Source organism: Mchenga conophoros, linkage group LG5, assembly GCF_057382185.1.
Source record: "Mchenga conophoros isolate Kocher_MC1m ecotype Shallow Benthic linkage group LG5, M_conophoros_male_GT1.1, whole genome shotgun sequence".
In the NCBI taxonomy this organism is placed as follows: Eukaryota; Metazoa; Chordata; class Actinopteri; order Cichliformes; family Cichlidae; genus Mchenga; species Mchenga conophoros.
In genome coordinates this window covers 19,762,093-19,780,036 of record NC_140530.1, presented here as the reverse complement: position 1 = coordinate 19,780,036, position 17,944 = coordinate 19,762,093, and the positions used below count along the sequence as shown (strand labels likewise).

Genomic DNA, 17,944 nt, shown 5'->3' with positions numbered 1-17,944 from the left:
AATGAGTCTCCAGGACCTTAAAGTATCAAATATATATTGTTTCCTGTCCTTTAGAGCTTACACTAATCAGTGCTGTCCCTCATTACAGGATTTGTTGAGCCTGAGCACTGTGATGTGATTTTCCCAGGCTTACAATACAAAGAAAAAAAACGCAAGTTCTCTAACATTGCCTCAAATGACAGAGCGTGTCAAAACACTACATTATTATGGTGATATTAAACTAATGACAGGACATACCATTTTATACAAGATCTGGAAAAGAGAGGTCTTGAAAATTAAATGAAACAATCAAAATCATTTTTATTTTTTTTTACAGTTTCAAAGCTGATAAACAAGGTATTTTATCGGAATCGTTAAATTGGTAAGCATTTTAAAATATAACATATGAATGACATATTCATCCACCACTTTCAAATGTAACACTTTTTTTAACACTGTGCCCTAGTGTGATAACTTATTTAATAGGATTAACAGTAATGAGATGTGTTCACCTGTAAATAGAAACAAAATGAAAATAGGAAGATTCAAACATTTATTATTATGTCAGTAAAGACGTATTACTCAGAGTCATCTGAAGTATCCTCCTGGTCCACATTCTCCACCCTGTTAACCTTTTTAATTCCCTCAGAGTCACTCTCCTGGGCCTGCACACAATAACAGCACACACATGGTAAACATGACTATTTGTGAACACGCATGCATGAAACAGCATTAATGGTAGAGAATAAATACAGTGACTATATGTAAGAAAGAGTTACATAGTTATACAGTACACCGCTTCCCTGTTAACTGTCTCAGCCACTGTCTGTGAAGGTTCTCAGTCATCCAGGTCATCGTAGTCAAAGGAGCTTGCAAAGAAAAGCGTCTGGACTTCTTTAAGTTGCTTGAAGACGTTTCACCTCTCATCCGAGAAGCTTCTTCAGTTCTAACCATTTGACCACCATTTGACCTTAGAACTGAAGAAGCTTCTCGGATGAGAGGTGAAACGTCTTCAAGCAACTTAAAGAAGTCCAGACGCTTTTCTTTGCAAGCTCCTTTGACTGTCTCAGCCACTAATTTTTAGCCTGCTAGAGAATGACAGTTATCTTATCGGCCCCACTGCTCTACAGCTTCAACTGTCTGTTGAAGCTGTTGAACCGACCAGTTAATACTTCTAAAAGTAAGTATAGTGCATTGGAGGGGGGAGGGGCTTATTTTGTATTTTATTTTAACCAGTTTTCAGATGCCAAAAACTTTTTTTTTTGTTTAATAACTATTCAAAAACAAACAACAAATTGTAATATATATACACCACTGCCCACTTTATTAGGTACACCTTACTAATACATTGAACTCAAGGTGCTGCACATTTCTCAGAGATTGTGGTCCATATTGGCATGACAGCATCACACAGCTGCTGCAGATTTGTTGGCTGCACATCCATGATACAAAAATCTATTTCTCTTTTAAAGGTGCTCTATTGAACTGAGATTTGGTGTCTGTGGAGACTATTTGGGTGCAGTGACTTCATTATTATGGTTCAGGAAATCAGTTTTGTGATTTGGCACATTATCCTGCTCGAGTATTGCTGTTGACCATGTCCATCTCTTTATGATGATGGTCAGCAGTAATAGTCAAGCAGGCTGTGATTTTTAAACAACGTTCAGTTGGTACTAAGATGCTTAAAACACCACGAGCAGCCTGAACTGCTAATATAAGGCAAAATGGATCCATACTTTTCATTTTGTCGACACCAAAGAGAGACCCTACCATCTAAATGTTGCATTTGAAATCAAGACTCATCAGCAATGTTTTTCCAATCTTCCATTGTTCAATTTAACTGAGCCCGTGAAACTGGTGTACCTAACAAAGGGTGTGAGTGTATAGGCAACAAACGTCTAAACTGCAAAAAAGCCTTTGGAGTGTCGGCCCAATTCATGTTTTATCTTTTACAAGAAATTACAATTACCTCATCTTCTGACTGCTCCTGTGGAGGTGGTGAACGCTCTGGCTGCTGCTCCTCCTCCTCCTCCTCATCATCATCTTCTTCTTGTGACCTCTGAGAAAGAATCTCTTCCCCCTGCAGGGTAAATCATATTCTTTTAAGTTAATGATTTAAAATGTATTAGGAATTAAAACAATAATGTTAAATAATATTTTACCTTCAGGTTGCGATTCTTCAGATTACCCATCCAAAAGGCCTCCTGACAGTTGTTGAGCGTCAGCATGGCCTTCACTCTGTATACAAACAGCTCGAGGCTCTTCTTCAAGGCTGGCACGTGGTTGGTCAAGCTGGTATCCTGATGCATCTGAGCACCAATGTATTATAATCAGTTAAAGAAATCCCGAGGATAAAGGTGAACACTACACAGACTCGGTTCTTTCTTGAATTTAACAGAAATAATCAAATTACCTTAGAATGTCCACACATGTGATGAAGCTGCCGAGTGCTGAGCTGGAAGGTCTTCAGCAAACTCTGGACGTCCTCCTTGAAAGATACAATCATCGCCATGTCTATTACAGGTTCATGGACAAATATTTTCCAATATGTGCTGATATATAAACTTTTCTTTGCAGAAAATAACATAGGGAAAGATCCTTGGCTTAAAATGGTCTTATCATATAGCTAGCCAGCAGAGCCGCTCAGGTTCATTGTATGCAATCCTCAAGCTGACGGTGGGGTAAAGTTAATTAGATTACTACGCTGATGGTGTTTTTATTATTTTGCCAGTATATAAAATCATGGTTAGGGTATACTCTCCTACAGAACCATTGAGAGTTTTAGTAAACATGACACTGTGTAGTGTGCATGTGACGGGGGTGGGAGATCTGACATAAAAGTACACCGACAGCTGTGAAGTGGCTTCATAACTACCTTGTGCCTTTTGAAACTGTAGTCCAATAGCGGCATTCCCAACTTCAGGAAAGACTCCAGGAAAAGGCGGCCATACTATCAAATACAAGATTCAAACCAGTTAAGGAAAACGTTGAACAGTTAGTGAAGGTGAGATCATAGTCAGCATGCAGAACCCACTCACCTTTAAGCACACGTTGAGAACGGGCCGAGAATCAAAAACCTGCAAGGACAAAAACACACACGTGACATGGAATGGATATTAACTCCCTTTTTAAATATCATTCATTCTAATCACTTTTCCAACAGTACCGTGACTAGGGCTGGGTATCGTCACTGATTTCTAGAATCGATTCAATTCCGATTCACAAGGTCCCAAATCGATTCGATCCACGATTCGATTTAATTCGATTCGATTCGATTTAAATCTGGGAAATTTTGACAGTCAGAAGTATAATTCAGATCAGAACATTTACATATTTTTGTATCTATAAAAAGGAAGCTGACACTCGCAAGACTTTATCCAAGGTGTGAGCATCACAGCAGATGCCTTTGTGTCAAAGTAGCTGAAGATAAAACACAGAAAAACATGAAGGTGATTTTCCTGGCCTGGGATTTTATAAAAATATTCTGCAGTACATCAAAAACGAAAGAAAACCATTAATTAATGAACATTACCTCTGACGTTACAGCGGTTTTATTAGACACACGGCTAAGCATTTTGCATTTTGAATAATATTAAAAAGTTTAAATTTGTTCAGTATTGAACAGCAGAAATGAGGTTTTCTTTTCGGAAGAATGTAAAAGGGAAAAAAACAGCGGCCGACAGCGCTGTAAACAACAGTAGACTTGTGCGTAACAAGCAAGCGAATAATGAAGAAAGGGAAACTGTTCGAGAGAGAGAGAGGGGGGGGGAGGGAGAGAGGGAGAGAGAGAGAGAGAGCTGCGCATCGCAATGGAAGCAAAACAGTAAAAGAGTGAATTCATGACGATGTTTATGTGAAGCATTTGGATCTTCTTTTGCTGCTGGTTCGGTCAATATTGTTTGGAGAGAGATCAAACTAACAGCTTTAGAATCAGCGCATAAAGGGCGTGAACACAAAGCGCGGACCCGGATCAGCGAGCTGTCGGCTTTCAGCCCCGACTGTGAGAAAGGCGACATCTAACTGATTCTGATCCGCGGGTCGCGCTGTGTGTTTAAGTCTATGTGCAGAATCCCTGTACCTGCTCTCATTTACTGTTTGGTGGTTCTTGAAATTTTGTGAGATGTCACCAGAGATTCTGGCATTTCGGACAAAATAAATTTATATTAAAAAATCGATTCAGGATTTTAATGAATCGATTTTACGTTATCCAAGCCAGAATCGATTTTAATCGATGAATCGATTATAAAAACCCACCCCTAACCGTGACCATATACTTAGCTAAAGGTCAGCAGTCAGTCAGTTTATATGTTATACCTTAACCAGGTTGACCAGGATGTGAAAGTCCCTGACAGCCAGATTCCATGTCAGCAGTTTCTCACTCTGAGCCTAGAAGAAAGGCATACATGACTTTCTGAGTTTATGGGTCTGACTACTGTGATTTACATAAAGGAGAACATGCTGGACAGTGTGACACCTAGTGGCTGACCTCAGTGTTGTCACTCATTTTGCTAGCAGGAATCTTGCGAACAGCTTTCTCAAGCTCTGCCATCAAGACTTTGTAGAACACCAGGAATGTCTGCCTGATGAAAGAGAGAAAACCAAAGACTCAGATCTTAATCTAACAGCTTAACCAACAGTACAATCACCAGAGTTGACTCCAGTATGACTGAGAATCAAGAGCTCATGGTAGAGACCTACCTGCTGAGAGTGGGCCAGGAAGCAGAGCTCTCATCTTTTGATGCATTGATGAGCTCTGGGATTCCTTGAGCAGCTATTTCCTCCACTGCCTTTAGAATATCATCAACATGTTCCAGATAGATGCTACAGAGGCAGCCGAAGAAAAAGATATTGCAAGATAAAAAGATCGTGATTCTGATTGCTGAATTACCTTAGACTAAATTTGACACTGATGTGTGATGTACTTAATTTTTTATCGCCTACTGGTGATATATTTATATGCACTCACCGGCTGCTTTGTTAGGTACACCGGCTCAACTGCTGGTTAGTGCAAATATCCAATCAGCCCAAAGCATGGCAACTAAACGCGTTTAGGCTTGCAGACATGGTCGAAACAACTTTCTAGATGTCACCAGTCAACAGAGAACAGCAAGCTCTCTATGAGTTTGAAGGAAGTCAACAATAAATCAAATAACCACTTGTTACAATCAAGGTATGAGGCAGATCAGCAATTTGCACAGGATCAGCAAAATTAGGAAACAGAAGATTGGAAGAATGTTCCCTCATCTGATGTTTCAAGATTTTTACTGCAACATTTGGATAGCAGAGTCAGAATCTGGTGTAAACAACATGAACGCATGGATCCATCCTGTTTTGCGTCAATGTTTCAGGGTTATGGTTGTGTTGTTATGGAGTGGGAGACATTTTTGGGGGGTCCCTTAGTACCAAATGAGCATCTTTAAACACCACAGTCTATCCGAGCCCTTCCCATACTGTAAGCAATCAAAGCTGGAACAACATGAATGTGGTTTCTTTTCTTAAAATATATTTTTGGGGTTTTACAGTGGAGAGAAAACAAGAAAGCTGGAAGAAAGATCAGGGGGAAGACATGAAGTAAATGACCAGTCAAAGTGGTTTCTTTAACATGACCTGGCTTCCACAATCACCAGATCCCATCCAAAAGTGCATCTCTGGGATGTGATGGAACAGGAGATTGTAGCCAACAAATCTGCAGGAGCTGTGTGATATATTGTGTCAATATAGACCAAAATCTCTGAGGAATGTTTCCAGTAACCTTGGTGAATCTGTGCTTGAATGACGTCTAACCCAGTACTAGCACGGTGTACCTAATAAAGTGACCAGTCAGTGTATACTCAAGACTTTTAGCTGCTTTCATTTGAGTTTACATTTGCACTAGAGGGCCACAAAAAATGCAGACGTACCTCAGGAGAGTGTGAAGTGCTTCATTGAATTTGGTGCCTCGCTCCTTCTCGCCACTGGCCGTCACCCAGTCCTGGTTCAAGAAACGCCGTGCAAGGGACGCTAAACCAAGAAAAATAAATAAATCAGGTCCTCACACACTCTTTGAAAATAATTCAAGTGAATTAAAATGAGGCATCGTATTAGCCCAACCAGTCTGCTCTCTGTAAGCGGCAGGATTTCCTCCTTTCTCTGACACAGTGGAGAGAAGCTGAGAGAGACACAGAGCTATGCTGAGATTTGGCACTGTGCTGCGGAAGTTGAGCAGATATTCAAAACTGTGTCTAAAAAACAAAACAGAGAAAACAAATGCATTTATTATGTTATGAAACACAAATATCAGAAATGTCTAAAATAAAAACAGAGGAAGAAGAAGAGAGAGAAAGAGTTTCGTGGGGAGCATTCTGTCAACAATAGCTTGGTCCCTGGATATCAAATCTTTTTTTTTTTTTTTACATGTAAGCGTGTAACATGTAAGCATGTGCATGTAACAATCTACCGCAGAAATAAGACTTCTTAGTGAGAGATGAAAAAAACAAATCAAACTATTTAGAGAAGTGTCCTCTAGCAGAGTCTTAAAACTTAACCACTCACTTCACAAGCTGCTCCAGAGTCAGCTCAGCACCTCCCTCTTTGAGTCGTCCAGCAAAAAATCCCAGAGCCTTCTTCAGTAAGCTCTTCTGTGCTGGTTGACTAAACCCAGACCTGAGAGATGCACATATATATCACATAAAACCCAACACCAGTCAGACTGAGGCAAACACTTCTCAAGGCACACTGCTCTAGATGTCTTCTGAGGTAAACATCAGTGCTGCTGTTTCTCCTTACCAGCTGAAGGTAGTGTTCAGGACCTGCAGGAGCAGCTGATAGGCTGAAGACATTAACTGGTATTCCTCCACATCTGTTGCAGGTCCATCAACAACGCCGTTGTTTTCAGATAGCATAATCTGTGAAAGAGCGAAAGCATGTGTGAGAATTTCTTAAAAACGTGATTTCCCATCTGAAGTCAAGACATTTAATGATTCGATACCTGGAAGTGGTTGTGGCAGTTCTCCAGGTGTGAGCAGAGAGCAGGCATAAGTTGGACACAACAAGAGGCAATATCCTTAGAGCTCCTTTGCTGGAGGTGGGAGAAGCCCACACTCTTATCAGTTCTTCCCTACACAGGAACATAGTTCAATAATTACAGTTAAATTATTAAATTTATACTGTATGAAACTATTGAGTTTCGAGGACAAACAGGCTTAAATTAATTTGGTCTAAATAAATTGCTCCATCTGTGACTAGAATTCCTGCTACAATATATGAAATGTTAACCTAAAATGAGCAGTGTTTATTGTGACAGAGTATTTGTTTTCTCTAACATTGCTCCATAATGCTCGTTACTACTGTTGCTATGCTTTTTTCCACACCTTGAGGAATGGAGCTCTTTTGGCCGGGGCAGCTGTTAGACTAAACTCTAATTTGCGAAGCATATCCTCCAGGAGGAAGACGAGCTCAGCAGGGCCCAGCAGAACCTCCTCTCGCACCTTAGCAATGCAAAAACATTAGCTTGATTCAAATGGTGCATACGGTATAGTTGTAAAATACATTTAAGCAGCACACGTTTCCAAAAACGCTTATTTACCTTTGTGTGGAGCTCAGAGTCCAGCAGCGAGCGTGACAGCAGCCCACACTGCAGAACGCTAAGCACCTCCATGTCGAGCTCCCTAAAAAACGGTCTGTAGGACGCCAGGCTGACACCTGGCCGGATCTCCTTTACCTTCTCCTTTTCTGGCTGCTCCTTGATCACAAGCAAGTTCATGTTTTAGTTTGTTTTGCTTTAAACAAACACATGAGAGGGTCGACTTTGTGAGATGTTTACCTGCTGAGTTTCATCTGCTTCTGTCGCCTCTTCAGCCTGTGAGCTGCTTTCTGAAGAATTCTTACCAGAGGCCTTCCTTTTCTTTCCTGTGCCATCTAAATAGCATAACGAGGTCAATGTTATTATGTATAACTAACATACACATAACAGAAGCATATAAACAACGTAGGCTAAAATATCCTGTTACAGGTGGACTCACCTTTCTTTATCTTATTCACAGGAACAGTGGAATTAGGTACAATCCCATCTGTACTGTCTCCATCAAAATTAGCAATAGGTGGCACATAGCCAGGTGTTCCTGAAAGTCAAAATAAAGTAAATTGTTAGTAAAACTGACACTGCAGGGCAGAAAAGAGGGGTTCTAAGTCCTTTTATTGTTGGATCAAAAACACACCTGCCAGAGCTCTCTCCAACAGCGTCTGAAAATAAGTGATGTTCTGCAGGCGAGTCAGTACTCTCATCTTCATATCTGTGTCTTTTTGTGTACAGAATGCATTTACCACCTGTGGAAAAACACACACAGCTTTAGGCGACAGTCACGCAGGCCTAGAGACCAGCCACTAGGGGAAAAGTGTTGCTGTGTGGCTGGGGCTTCAGTCACACATCTTGTCTTTTCCAAATAAGTAAACTGACATTAACATGCAGTTACCTCTCTGAACCAATTGATGGTGTGAAAGAGCAAAGTACAGAGGAACTCCCTCTCAGCTTTTGACAAGCTCTCAACTTTCTCTACTACGTCCATGTCTGTTAGGATCAGAGGGCACCCTGTAATGAAGCACATAAACACATAAGCATAAACTGCTTTATAGCCACAGTACCACACCGGTTTCCAAAAAGTATTCGTCACTCCTTCTTCCTCACCCAGAAGGCCGTCAATTTCCTCCAAGTCTCCCTGATGCCGCTTCTCCACACACAACCTCAGGAGACGGAAAAATGGGGACAAACACAGAGAAGACACTCGCCTGCTCCCACAAATACAACAAACAGGAAATATCAAATACAGTAAATACAATGAGCAAAACAGATTATTGATTTAGCATTCTCTTATCATGGGGACGACTCACTTATGTGCCTTATTGACTTGATTTTGCAAATCTCCTTTGTTTTGGATGTCTTTGGCCAGTAGAGGCATCAGGTTGATAGCAATGCCTCCCTGCTCCTCATCTTCATACAATTTGTACATTGCACGGGCCGGAAAGGGAAAGGACCTGAAAAAAAACAAAAAGACAAAAAACAGGGCGGCTCAGTGATACCAATTATATAAAAATATAACTCAGTATGCTGAAAACAGTTACTACGTCATCATCACTGACCCTGATATTTCCGGGCCCAGGTCCACTACAAAGTCATCCTCAAAGTCTTGAAGGACACTTTTTCCAATCATGTCCTAGAAGAATAAAGAAAATAACAGGAAGGTTTCATCTTACAAAGTACAGTACAATCAGTTTTTACTTTAAAGTTTAATGCGTACAGTTATTAATGTATAAAAACAGTTTTAAAAAGAAATAGAAACTACCACAAAGAAAGAAAATAATTAAAAGTTATGTCTGAGCAAAGACATCGTTGTAATCATATCCACTAACGCAGCGGTCCCCAACCCCCGGGCCTCGGACCGGTACCGGTCCGTGAGTCGTTTGGTACCGGGCCACGAGAGTTGAGGCTCAGGTGTGAAATGTATAGTTTTCAGGGTTTTTAATCGGTTTTCAGCGTTATTTTGTTATCGTTTTTATCGTTTACTCGGTTTTCCTGGGTCTTTTCACGTGTGTTATGAATAAATTTTCTTTTTTTCGGTACCGGTACTAGTTTTATTTTGTTGTATTTATCCGCGACACCTTAAAGGCCGGTCCATGAAAATATTGTCGGGCATAAACCGGTCCGTGGCGCAAAAAAGGTTGGGGACCGCTGCACTAACGCTAGAATGTTGACCAGCTAACACCTATAGCTTCACATAATGCTACTTTGGACCTCATGATGAGACAGTAAATGTAGCCTCCAGTTTGCCTTCAGTACAACATGACAAACTGCATTTGAGAAAGCCTCTTAAGCAGCAAGAGCGAGATATTCTACATATTGCAGAATAAGAGAGACGTTTTTGTGAGTTTCTAAAACATACCTGGACCTGTGGGTCCAGAGTAGAGCTCAAAATCAGGTTGGCCAGTTCATCATAATAAAGAGCTGCAGCCTCAGGTGAGCTTTCACTGCTCGACTTCACCAGCTCCAACAGAGCCGTCACCTGCAGCGGGAAAAACAAACATAACTGGAGATCTGTGACAGACTTCAAAGGAAAAAAAAAATACTGGTTCAACCAAAATGAAAGGGTCCAAAGTTTGAAAGGTTCTGAAGTTTTTACAATGTAGATACACCATATATTTAAATACTAGCTGATCAAACACTGTTATCTTAAATAAAACAGGCAAAGATGTGGCAAAGATAAAAGAATAATGAGATTTTAAAGAGTAATCAATAAAAAAAATCATTAGCACCACTTGTTTTAATGGCTAATACGTACCTGTCTGATTGTCTCCTGGGACAGCGACCTGCTCTGCGATTCCTTCGCTTTGGACCTGGAACAGACAAAAGAGGTTAGGGACAGAGTCTGCTGATGACACCGAAAAATTAAATCACAGAGTAAACAAGATGCTTATCTAATGTTTGCCAAACAAGTTTTTACCTGAAAGCCCCCATGCTGCCTACAATCATCACAGCACCAATGATGCCAATGCGCTTGTACTTGGGCACAGTGCTGGAGAGCTGTTTGCGGATCACTATGTGCATATCATCCTGTTTGGAATAAAACAGAAGAACACAGGTCAGTAGATGAGGGACAGTAAAAAATAAAAAAAAGCAGAAAAAGTGTCCAAGGCTGGGCTGTCCAATATCTGGATCCCCCGAATGCGTGATTTTGCACCTGAATGTGAGATCCTTGCTTCTGTCCAAAGGCCAGTTTGCTCAGAAGGTGGAAAAGTCTTCGAATCTGCTGCGGAGTGAGGTTGTCCATGTAGTCCAAGATTCCCTATGTCAAATATCATGACTGGTTACAATCAGAACCAAAAACATTTTAAAAACACCGCTGCTGGGTAAGAAAAGCCATCATCCGCACGCTGCTTGCTTTGTATATTTGATTTGCAGCTACAATGTTTCGATCGCCTCGTCACCTTGACAAAAACAGCATACATGGCCATTTCCGAGGGTTTCTCGTTAACCAGACCACAGAGCAGCTCCAGAGCCACGTCCACCTCTCCACCCACACCACTGCACACGTGGGTCACGAGAGAGCCCACCACCTCCTATTAAAATACCACGGGGTTGAATTACTCAGAAGAATCTGTATTTAGAAACATTTACGCATGATTCAAATTATTCTCAAACTCACCTGATGGCAGTAAGAGTCAAACGCAGTGAAGGCATGTAGGTACATGTTTCCTCCGAAAGGCACCACGCAGGGGTCGGGTGAGCGTACCAAACTCTGAGCTAAAGCAAGGGTGGAGGGGAAGTACCCTCGCATGACCTAAAAGAAGAACAATAATAAATACAATGAAGTATTAAAAATTTAAAAAAAACTGCACTGTTCTTATATTTAAGCTTCTATTTCTACAGGCTGACCCACCTGAGCGTAGTCCCTGAAGGTTCTCTGTAACAGAGCCTCTTGGATCAGTCCGTTTCTCACTTTGACCTTCAGCACTCTTTCTGCCCCCCGTCGGCTCTGGTTGGCATTGGTGGAGTGAAGAATGAGCAGCACCAGGAGATCCATGACCTAACATGGCAAAGCAGAAATATTACAAAGAGATGCCTAAAAACCTTAATGTGGTGTATAAACAGGCTTCCTAAATGTCCTCCTTCAAAATGTTTCCCATAATCCAACTGTGACAGTTGACATCAGTAAAGATGAGTAACAACATGGTCTAGTAGGTGCATGTACACATGGTGGTGGACTCAAACAAGTCACTATGATAAGCAAGAGAAATTAATTTCTGTAAAATTATCCAGATGTTATGAAGAAATGTGCTTGAAATGTTAAAAGTAACTATCCAATAGCTTTCTAATAGTGGAGACTTTTGGATGCCCGTGGTTCTCAAACTCTGATGATACAGAAGCTAAAATCACACTCGTCACCCCAGAATGTTTTAAATCTGTCACTAAATACAAAATCAGCATAAATTACATTAATTCAACTTCTTCTTATGTATACAGCCATGAATTTTTCACCTGGTGACCCATGGCCCCCTTCTGTTTGAGAACCAGTGTATAGACCTAAGAATGGGACCAAGCCGTCAGTTAGCATTCTTTGGGAATATGCTGAACTTACCTTATGCCCCTCCACCTCATCCACAGACTCTATGGCCTATTAAAAAAAAACAGAGAGAAAGAGAGAGAGAAGGGGGAAAGTACATTTAAGTCACTGACACAAGCAATTGACTCAGTCAGTTAAGTGAGGGGCCATAAGAACATTAGTTCATTTCATACCTTGATCCAAGCCTCAGAAATGGTTTTCTGGAATCGCACTGCAGACTTGATGCAGTCCAGTATCAACGAGATGCTGTCCTGGCTGCTGCCAGCTGCTGCCGCGGAGGCAGACCTGCATCAAAAACATCAAAAACTGGATCACATCACCAACAAACCACATTTATTACTTCAAAACTTCAGGTGTGTCACATGTTTTGATACTGGGCTATAAATTAATTGTTATCTTACCCGCCTGGTGCTTTGCTATTCATACGACTCTGAGAGACTTGCAGCACAGGCGGAAGGACGCATTGCTCAAGCTCCAGCTTTTTTCGAAGATTACAGACAACCTAAAAACAAGGAACCACTTCTCATATCCATTCATTTAGTAAAATTATGGTGTGTATGGGGATTTTTTTGTATTGCTTGACCACTCTGACCTCGTATGCATCAGAGGCCGACACAGAGTGCAGGATGAACTTGACCACTACGGGGAGGTCCTCTAGCTGCACAGCAGCCAGCGTGGCCATAACAGCTCCACGGACCTGAAAAGCCAGAGAAGCGACAAGTAAGAACGCATTTCTACCAGTGCACATGTGTGTTTATATGTGCATGTCCACACTACCTCTGTCAGCAATGAAGATGCGAGGTTAAGACTAGAAAGGGCATCCAGGATGGGAACGGTCAACTGAGTCTTCTCCTGGAGTAAAGAGCTGCAGAGAGGAGGGGTATTAGCAGCAACCTTAAAACACAGATTGACCACAGCACATGTGTGTTAGAGATTTAGTGTACATACTTGAGCTCCCTGGCTATATCATTGTGCTGGGAGTCTTCCAGTATCTCTGGCAAACTGGTGATGATGTCACACTGAACCTCCGCCGGAGCTACTGACACCAACTCCATGAGCTTCGACGCCAAATCCTGCAGGAAGATAAATAAGCACAAAAGAAGAAACATGTGATTATAGGACAAACTCAACAGGCCAGACACACCTTCAATTACAAAAGCAACAAAACCTGTCATCAAACAAATGATTACCTTAGTGTCCACAACTCTGTCTAGCCATTTGAGTTGGTTAATAATAATGCGTGGGATACTAACTCCTCCATTGCTGGTACTATGGAGTAGAGAAGACAGTTAGATTTTTTTTAAAGACATATTAAAAGTATTCCAAATTTTAAACCAAAAAATTGTGTAGTACATCAAAATGTCAGGAAATACTGACCTATCTAACATATACTCAGGGAGCTTCTCAAGCAAGGTGTTAATGATGGAAGTCTATTAAAAAAAAGGACAGGTGATTGGGGATTTGTGGTAGTGTATTTGTACTAATACATACTGCTTTTCATTTTGACTGTGCTTGTGAAAATGCAGTTTTCATTTAGAGGTGATCACAGAAAATCTCACCTGTAACATTTCAATCCCCAACAACATCCGCAGCAGGCTTTCCTGGAATGAACTGACAGAACTGCAGCACACATGAAAACATATCAGTTTTATTAGCTTAGTCCAACTTCTAGCTGTGTCCTCCATAATTTATGGAGCTGTCAAAAGTAGCCTTATAATTCATTGGTTGTTTATGGGATGTTTACCTGGAGTCTCGATTAGACGACTGTGGGATGCATGGAAGAAGGCAGTTCCTAAACCTGTCAGTGTTCTCCATATATGACTCCAGTGCTGTGATGAATTCTTGAATGATCTAAGAGATGAAAAGTAGGAACTTAGGGCAAAACGTGTTTTTTGTTGTATTTTTGTGTTTACTGTAGGGTTGTTGTACGGTTTATACTCACACCAGGATACCTGGGGCTCTTCTGAATTTGCTGCTGTATTCGTCTCTGAAACACTACTTGGTCAACACCTCGAGAGGGATAAGACCAGATGTAGGTGAGCATCTCATTTCATTTACAGCCCTGCTTTGTTTCAAAACTGAATTGAGTGCGTTTACCTATCTCGTTAGGCATGCCGCCCTGTCTCAATGTGACACCGGCCACTCTGACAAAGTCAACAAACACACACTGACTGGTCTCCTCTGGGGCAGCTTCCTTAGACTGGCGACCAGCGCTGCGACTCTTCTTCACTTCTGAAAGCAGATATAAACCTTAAAAAACAATATCACAGAAAACAGCTATACAGCTTCTCTCGCGGGAAACTGTGTCAACATAGGTGCTACTTAGCTCCCAAGACTGATGAATTTTTTGGGAATACATGGAGAAACATGCCTTATACACATACACGTTTTAAACTTACTAGGTGCTGCAGGAGCTCCCTCTCCTTTATCCACGGAGGAGCGTCGCTTTTTGCGCATCATCTGATGAAATATGAAGGACAGAAGGCTGTTAATAGCTATATTAGGCTACCAGACACACACAGGGGAGTTAAAAAAAAAAAGAGGGGACGGTAACCACTGTCGCTATAATAAACGACACATTTCAATAACTTTAACACAAACGTGCTTTAACATCATGTCGATATGAAATGTTCTGGTAAGGTTGACAGAAATGTTTTTATGAAAAATGGTAGACATACTTTTACTGAGCAGACGAAGCCACGGACGACCAGACACCGAAGTTACAAAACAAACTTCCGCGCCAAACAGCTCCGCGTCATCAGTGTCGTCACACTCGCGCATCCTATTGGCTGCTAGAAAAGCTCAGCCATAACTGCACCGTTATAGGTCACTCTGTTTACTGATCTGTGTGCTGTATTTTACTGCAGTCCGTCAGTAATGTGCAATATTTTCATTTTCAAACACTCAGCCGGTGTGTATGAGGTGATCATACTTAAGCGTTTGGGACTGGATACATAATAACTGAACCGGCTTTACGGGACGAGCAACTCCATCAAAGAGTACACTGGATCAAGCTATTGCAGTGCCCCTTGCTTTCTTCTTCGTCTCTCTTAGTTTGCCGACAACATTGTCCCGCTAATATTTAAATTTATTAAGTTAATACATTACTTATTTACATAAAAAATATATTAATAAATATCGTTTTTATAAGTAAATTTTTATTAAAAATAAATAATCATATTTATACATGAGCCTGTATGGAACCCCACAATATTTTCATGACAATACATTAGTGTGTATTTTGACAGTCCGCCTACAAAGTATTTGCATGTATATTCAGCTTTAACTGTACTTATTGTATACTTTCTTTATTTTTTACTTTTTTGCTCTCAACTGATGACATGCAGATGCAGCTCAAATAGCTGATTTTGTTTCCACAGAAAATTTAGAAAATGTGGGCTAGTTCTGAAGAAGCACCAAGGTAGGCCTGGCTTTGCACCTGCAGCCAAATTGGGGCAGTGGAAAAGAGGCAGGACACAAATGTGCAATCAATACAGACAGTGTACATGTGCATATCAATTCACATGTACACATATCAATTCACAGGTTCTCAGGGGTGTTTGGAGCAGGTTATCGCCCTGCGTGGTATACCAGCCCACTAATTTCAGGGAGTGAACTATCTTGGCAGGCAATACAAGCTCTTTGACCATATAAAGCTGGTCCAAAGAAACAGAAGAGCGCACTGTGTTGGTAGTGAAGAAGGCATCTGCTCTACCTGAAGAAAGGAGGAAGAAAAGAAAAGAAAACAATGGCTACAAGTTTTTACGACCTCACGGCCAAACTGTTGACCGGGGAGACGTTTAATTTCTCGTCCCTAAAGGGCAAAGTCGTCCTCATTGAGAATGTCGCTTCTCTCTGAGGTACGACCGTCAGGGATTACACCCAGATGAACGAGCTCCACGAGCGGTACGCCAGCAAGGGGCTTGTGATCTTGGGAGTACCCTGCAACCAGTTCGGCCATCAGGTGAGAAATTTATCCCGTCTGCGCTTTGAAGCACATGGCTAAGGCCTTTCTATCCCGTCAGTCTAGAAATAATCATTCTGTAAGTATCGTTACTCTAAATTTCCTGCTTTCACCGTTAATTTATCCTATTTTCCCGGAAATGGCTGACTTATTTGTATTTAATCAAATTAGAGGAAGTTATTTCCACCCCTTATTTAAAGGTTTAATCTTGTATAGTTCCCAAGTTTACTGGCAAGTTTTAGATCGGGCTTTAGTATAATATTAGTCAGCTTGTAAGTACAAGAGACACGTCTAAATCCATAGGTTATTAGTGCTGTTATTATATTAGCTGAATGCGCAAAGCATTGGTGACTTTTAGCAAGGAGGAAGTTGTGGCTGTGTGTGAGATTTTCGTCTTACAACAGAGTTTTTACGCAATATGAAATATACTTTAAAATGGTTAATATTTTATAAGGCGCTGAAGGACTACACAGGTTATTGTTACTAGTTACTTATTGATACATAGTTATTGGTGGGATTCAAATAATATTGAATACTTGCTGTAGGGAACAGGGAAGTTTGTATTTTCTGGTTCTTCCCGATAAGAATGAGCCAAGAGTGTAACTGTGTGCAGGAGAACTGCAAGAATGAAGAGATCCTCCTGTCGCTGAAGTATGTCCGTCCTGGAAATGGCTTCGAGCCCAAGTTTCAGCTCTTTGAGAAGATGGACGTGAACGGGAAGGACGCCCACCTCCTGTTTGCGTTCCTGAAGGACAAGCTTCCAACACCTAGCGACGACGCAACGTCTCTGATGACCGACCCCAAGCTGATCATCTGGAGCCCGGTGTGCAGGAACGACGTGTCCTGGAACTTCGAGAAGTTCCTCATCGGGCCGGACGGTGTGCCGTTCAAGCGTTACAGCCGGAGGTTCCTCACCATCGACATCGAGGGAGACATCAAGAAGCTCCTCAGCCAGACTAATTAAAACCTCGTCCTAAATGCTGAAGCAGCCTGCAGCTTAGCACTATGTGTGTGTGTAGCCTTCATAACGAGAGAAACACCACTGCGCTTACAGCTTCAATAGATGCCACCTAAACTCACCACCTGTGCTCTCCTGTACGCAGTAGCTGTCTCCTGCTTTCTTTTTTTTTACTAAATGAAGAAATCCTCTGAAACCAAACTGTGAGGAGGATATCTGATGAAATGTAAAAGGCAGGACTGTTTTATCTCTTCAAAGCTGCGCTGGGTGCATGTAAAGCACAGCTGTGGTGTCAAGTTTAAAGGGGATCAATAAATATTTTTTGCAAACATTTCTCTGACTCCTAATTATATATATTTATATATATTTTCTTGTTTAAAGGTCATATTTGAGGGACTATTTTGTCAGCTTAATCTTATTAGCATATCTAAAAATACTCAGACATTTTCTGTAAAGGAGGGCTGGGGAAAGGTTAGGAGTGGTAGATTATTCATCCACAGGCAAGTGTTGGCTTTGTATATAGCTACAGTACACCTGATTACACGTGTGTTTCCTGTGTTTACATGTAATTGTACATCAGAGTTCCTTTTGCAAACAGTCAGCATTACTGGCAGGCAATTTAGGTTGCATCACCTGCAACCAGAGGTAATTATCTTAACACAGACAGCAGTACTTACAGCTTCAGCGTGAGGGTTATATTGCATGCAATTATTCTAAACAAAGCACCTCATTGAGGACTTGAGCTTTATTACGCTTTGTATCAAAGTACATTTAAGTATCGCATCACCTGAAACCAGAGGCAATCTGTGTTATATTGCAGTGCATGTCCAAACAAGTGAGCTTGTTGAGGCTTCCAGTCTTTATTGTAATTTGAATTCAAATATTTTTCAGTTAAAAACAAAACTGCAGATATCGGCAACAAGATAAATATGAGAACAATCATTTTTACAC

General features: G+C 41.2%; 2 protein-coding genes across 2 annotated transcripts; one reads left to right on the top strand and one right to left on the bottom strand.

Moving 5' to 3' along the window:
- Nucleotides 1–295: 295 nt before the first annotated feature.
- On the bottom strand, nt 296–14,844 carry fancd2 (FA complementation group D2). Its single transcript, XM_085273986.1, has 44 exons — nt 14,750–14,844; nt 14,471–14,531; nt 14,169–14,303; nt 14,014–14,081; nt 13,816–13,922; nt 13,631–13,691; nt 13,449–13,501; nt 13,262–13,340; nt 13,020–13,144; nt 12,849–12,936; nt 12,664–12,768; nt 12,473–12,573; nt 12,245–12,356; nt 12,087–12,122; nt 11,388–11,534; nt 11,154–11,288; nt 10,936–11,067; nt 10,689–10,793; nt 10,452–10,561; nt 10,290–10,344; nt 9,894–10,013; nt 9,094–9,167; nt 8,845–8,988; nt 8,642–8,742; nt 8,430–8,545; nt 8,175–8,283; nt 7,980–8,078; nt 7,781–7,875; nt 7,544–7,699; nt 7,329–7,445; nt 6,947–7,075; nt 6,745–6,863; nt 6,511–6,621; nt 6,070–6,200; nt 5,880–5,979; nt 4,678–4,800; nt 4,466–4,559; nt 4,294–4,365; nt 3,018–3,056; nt 2,855–2,929; nt 2,393–2,467; nt 2,142–2,288; nt 1,949–2,059; nt 296–644 (listed from the first exon to the last, which is right to left on the bottom strand). Exons 2-44 carry the CDS (start codon nt 14,529–14,531, stop codon nt 558–560), a joined length of 4,359 nt encoding a protein of 1,452 aa, XP_085130112.1. The 5' UTR covers nt 14,750–14,844; the 3' UTR covers nt 296–557.
- Nucleotides 14,845–15,725: 881 nt separating this feature from the next.
- Nucleotides 15,726–17,324, top strand: gpx1b (glutathione peroxidase 1b). Its single transcript, XM_085273985.1, has 2 exons — nt 15,726–16,035; nt 16,649–17,324. Exons 1-2 carry the CDS (start codon nt 15,820–15,822, stop codon nt 16,997–16,999), a joined length of 567 nt encoding a protein of 188 aa, XP_085130111.1. The 5' UTR covers nt 15,726–15,819; the 3' UTR covers nt 17,000–17,324.
- Nucleotides 17,325–17,944: the final 620 nt, after the last annotated feature.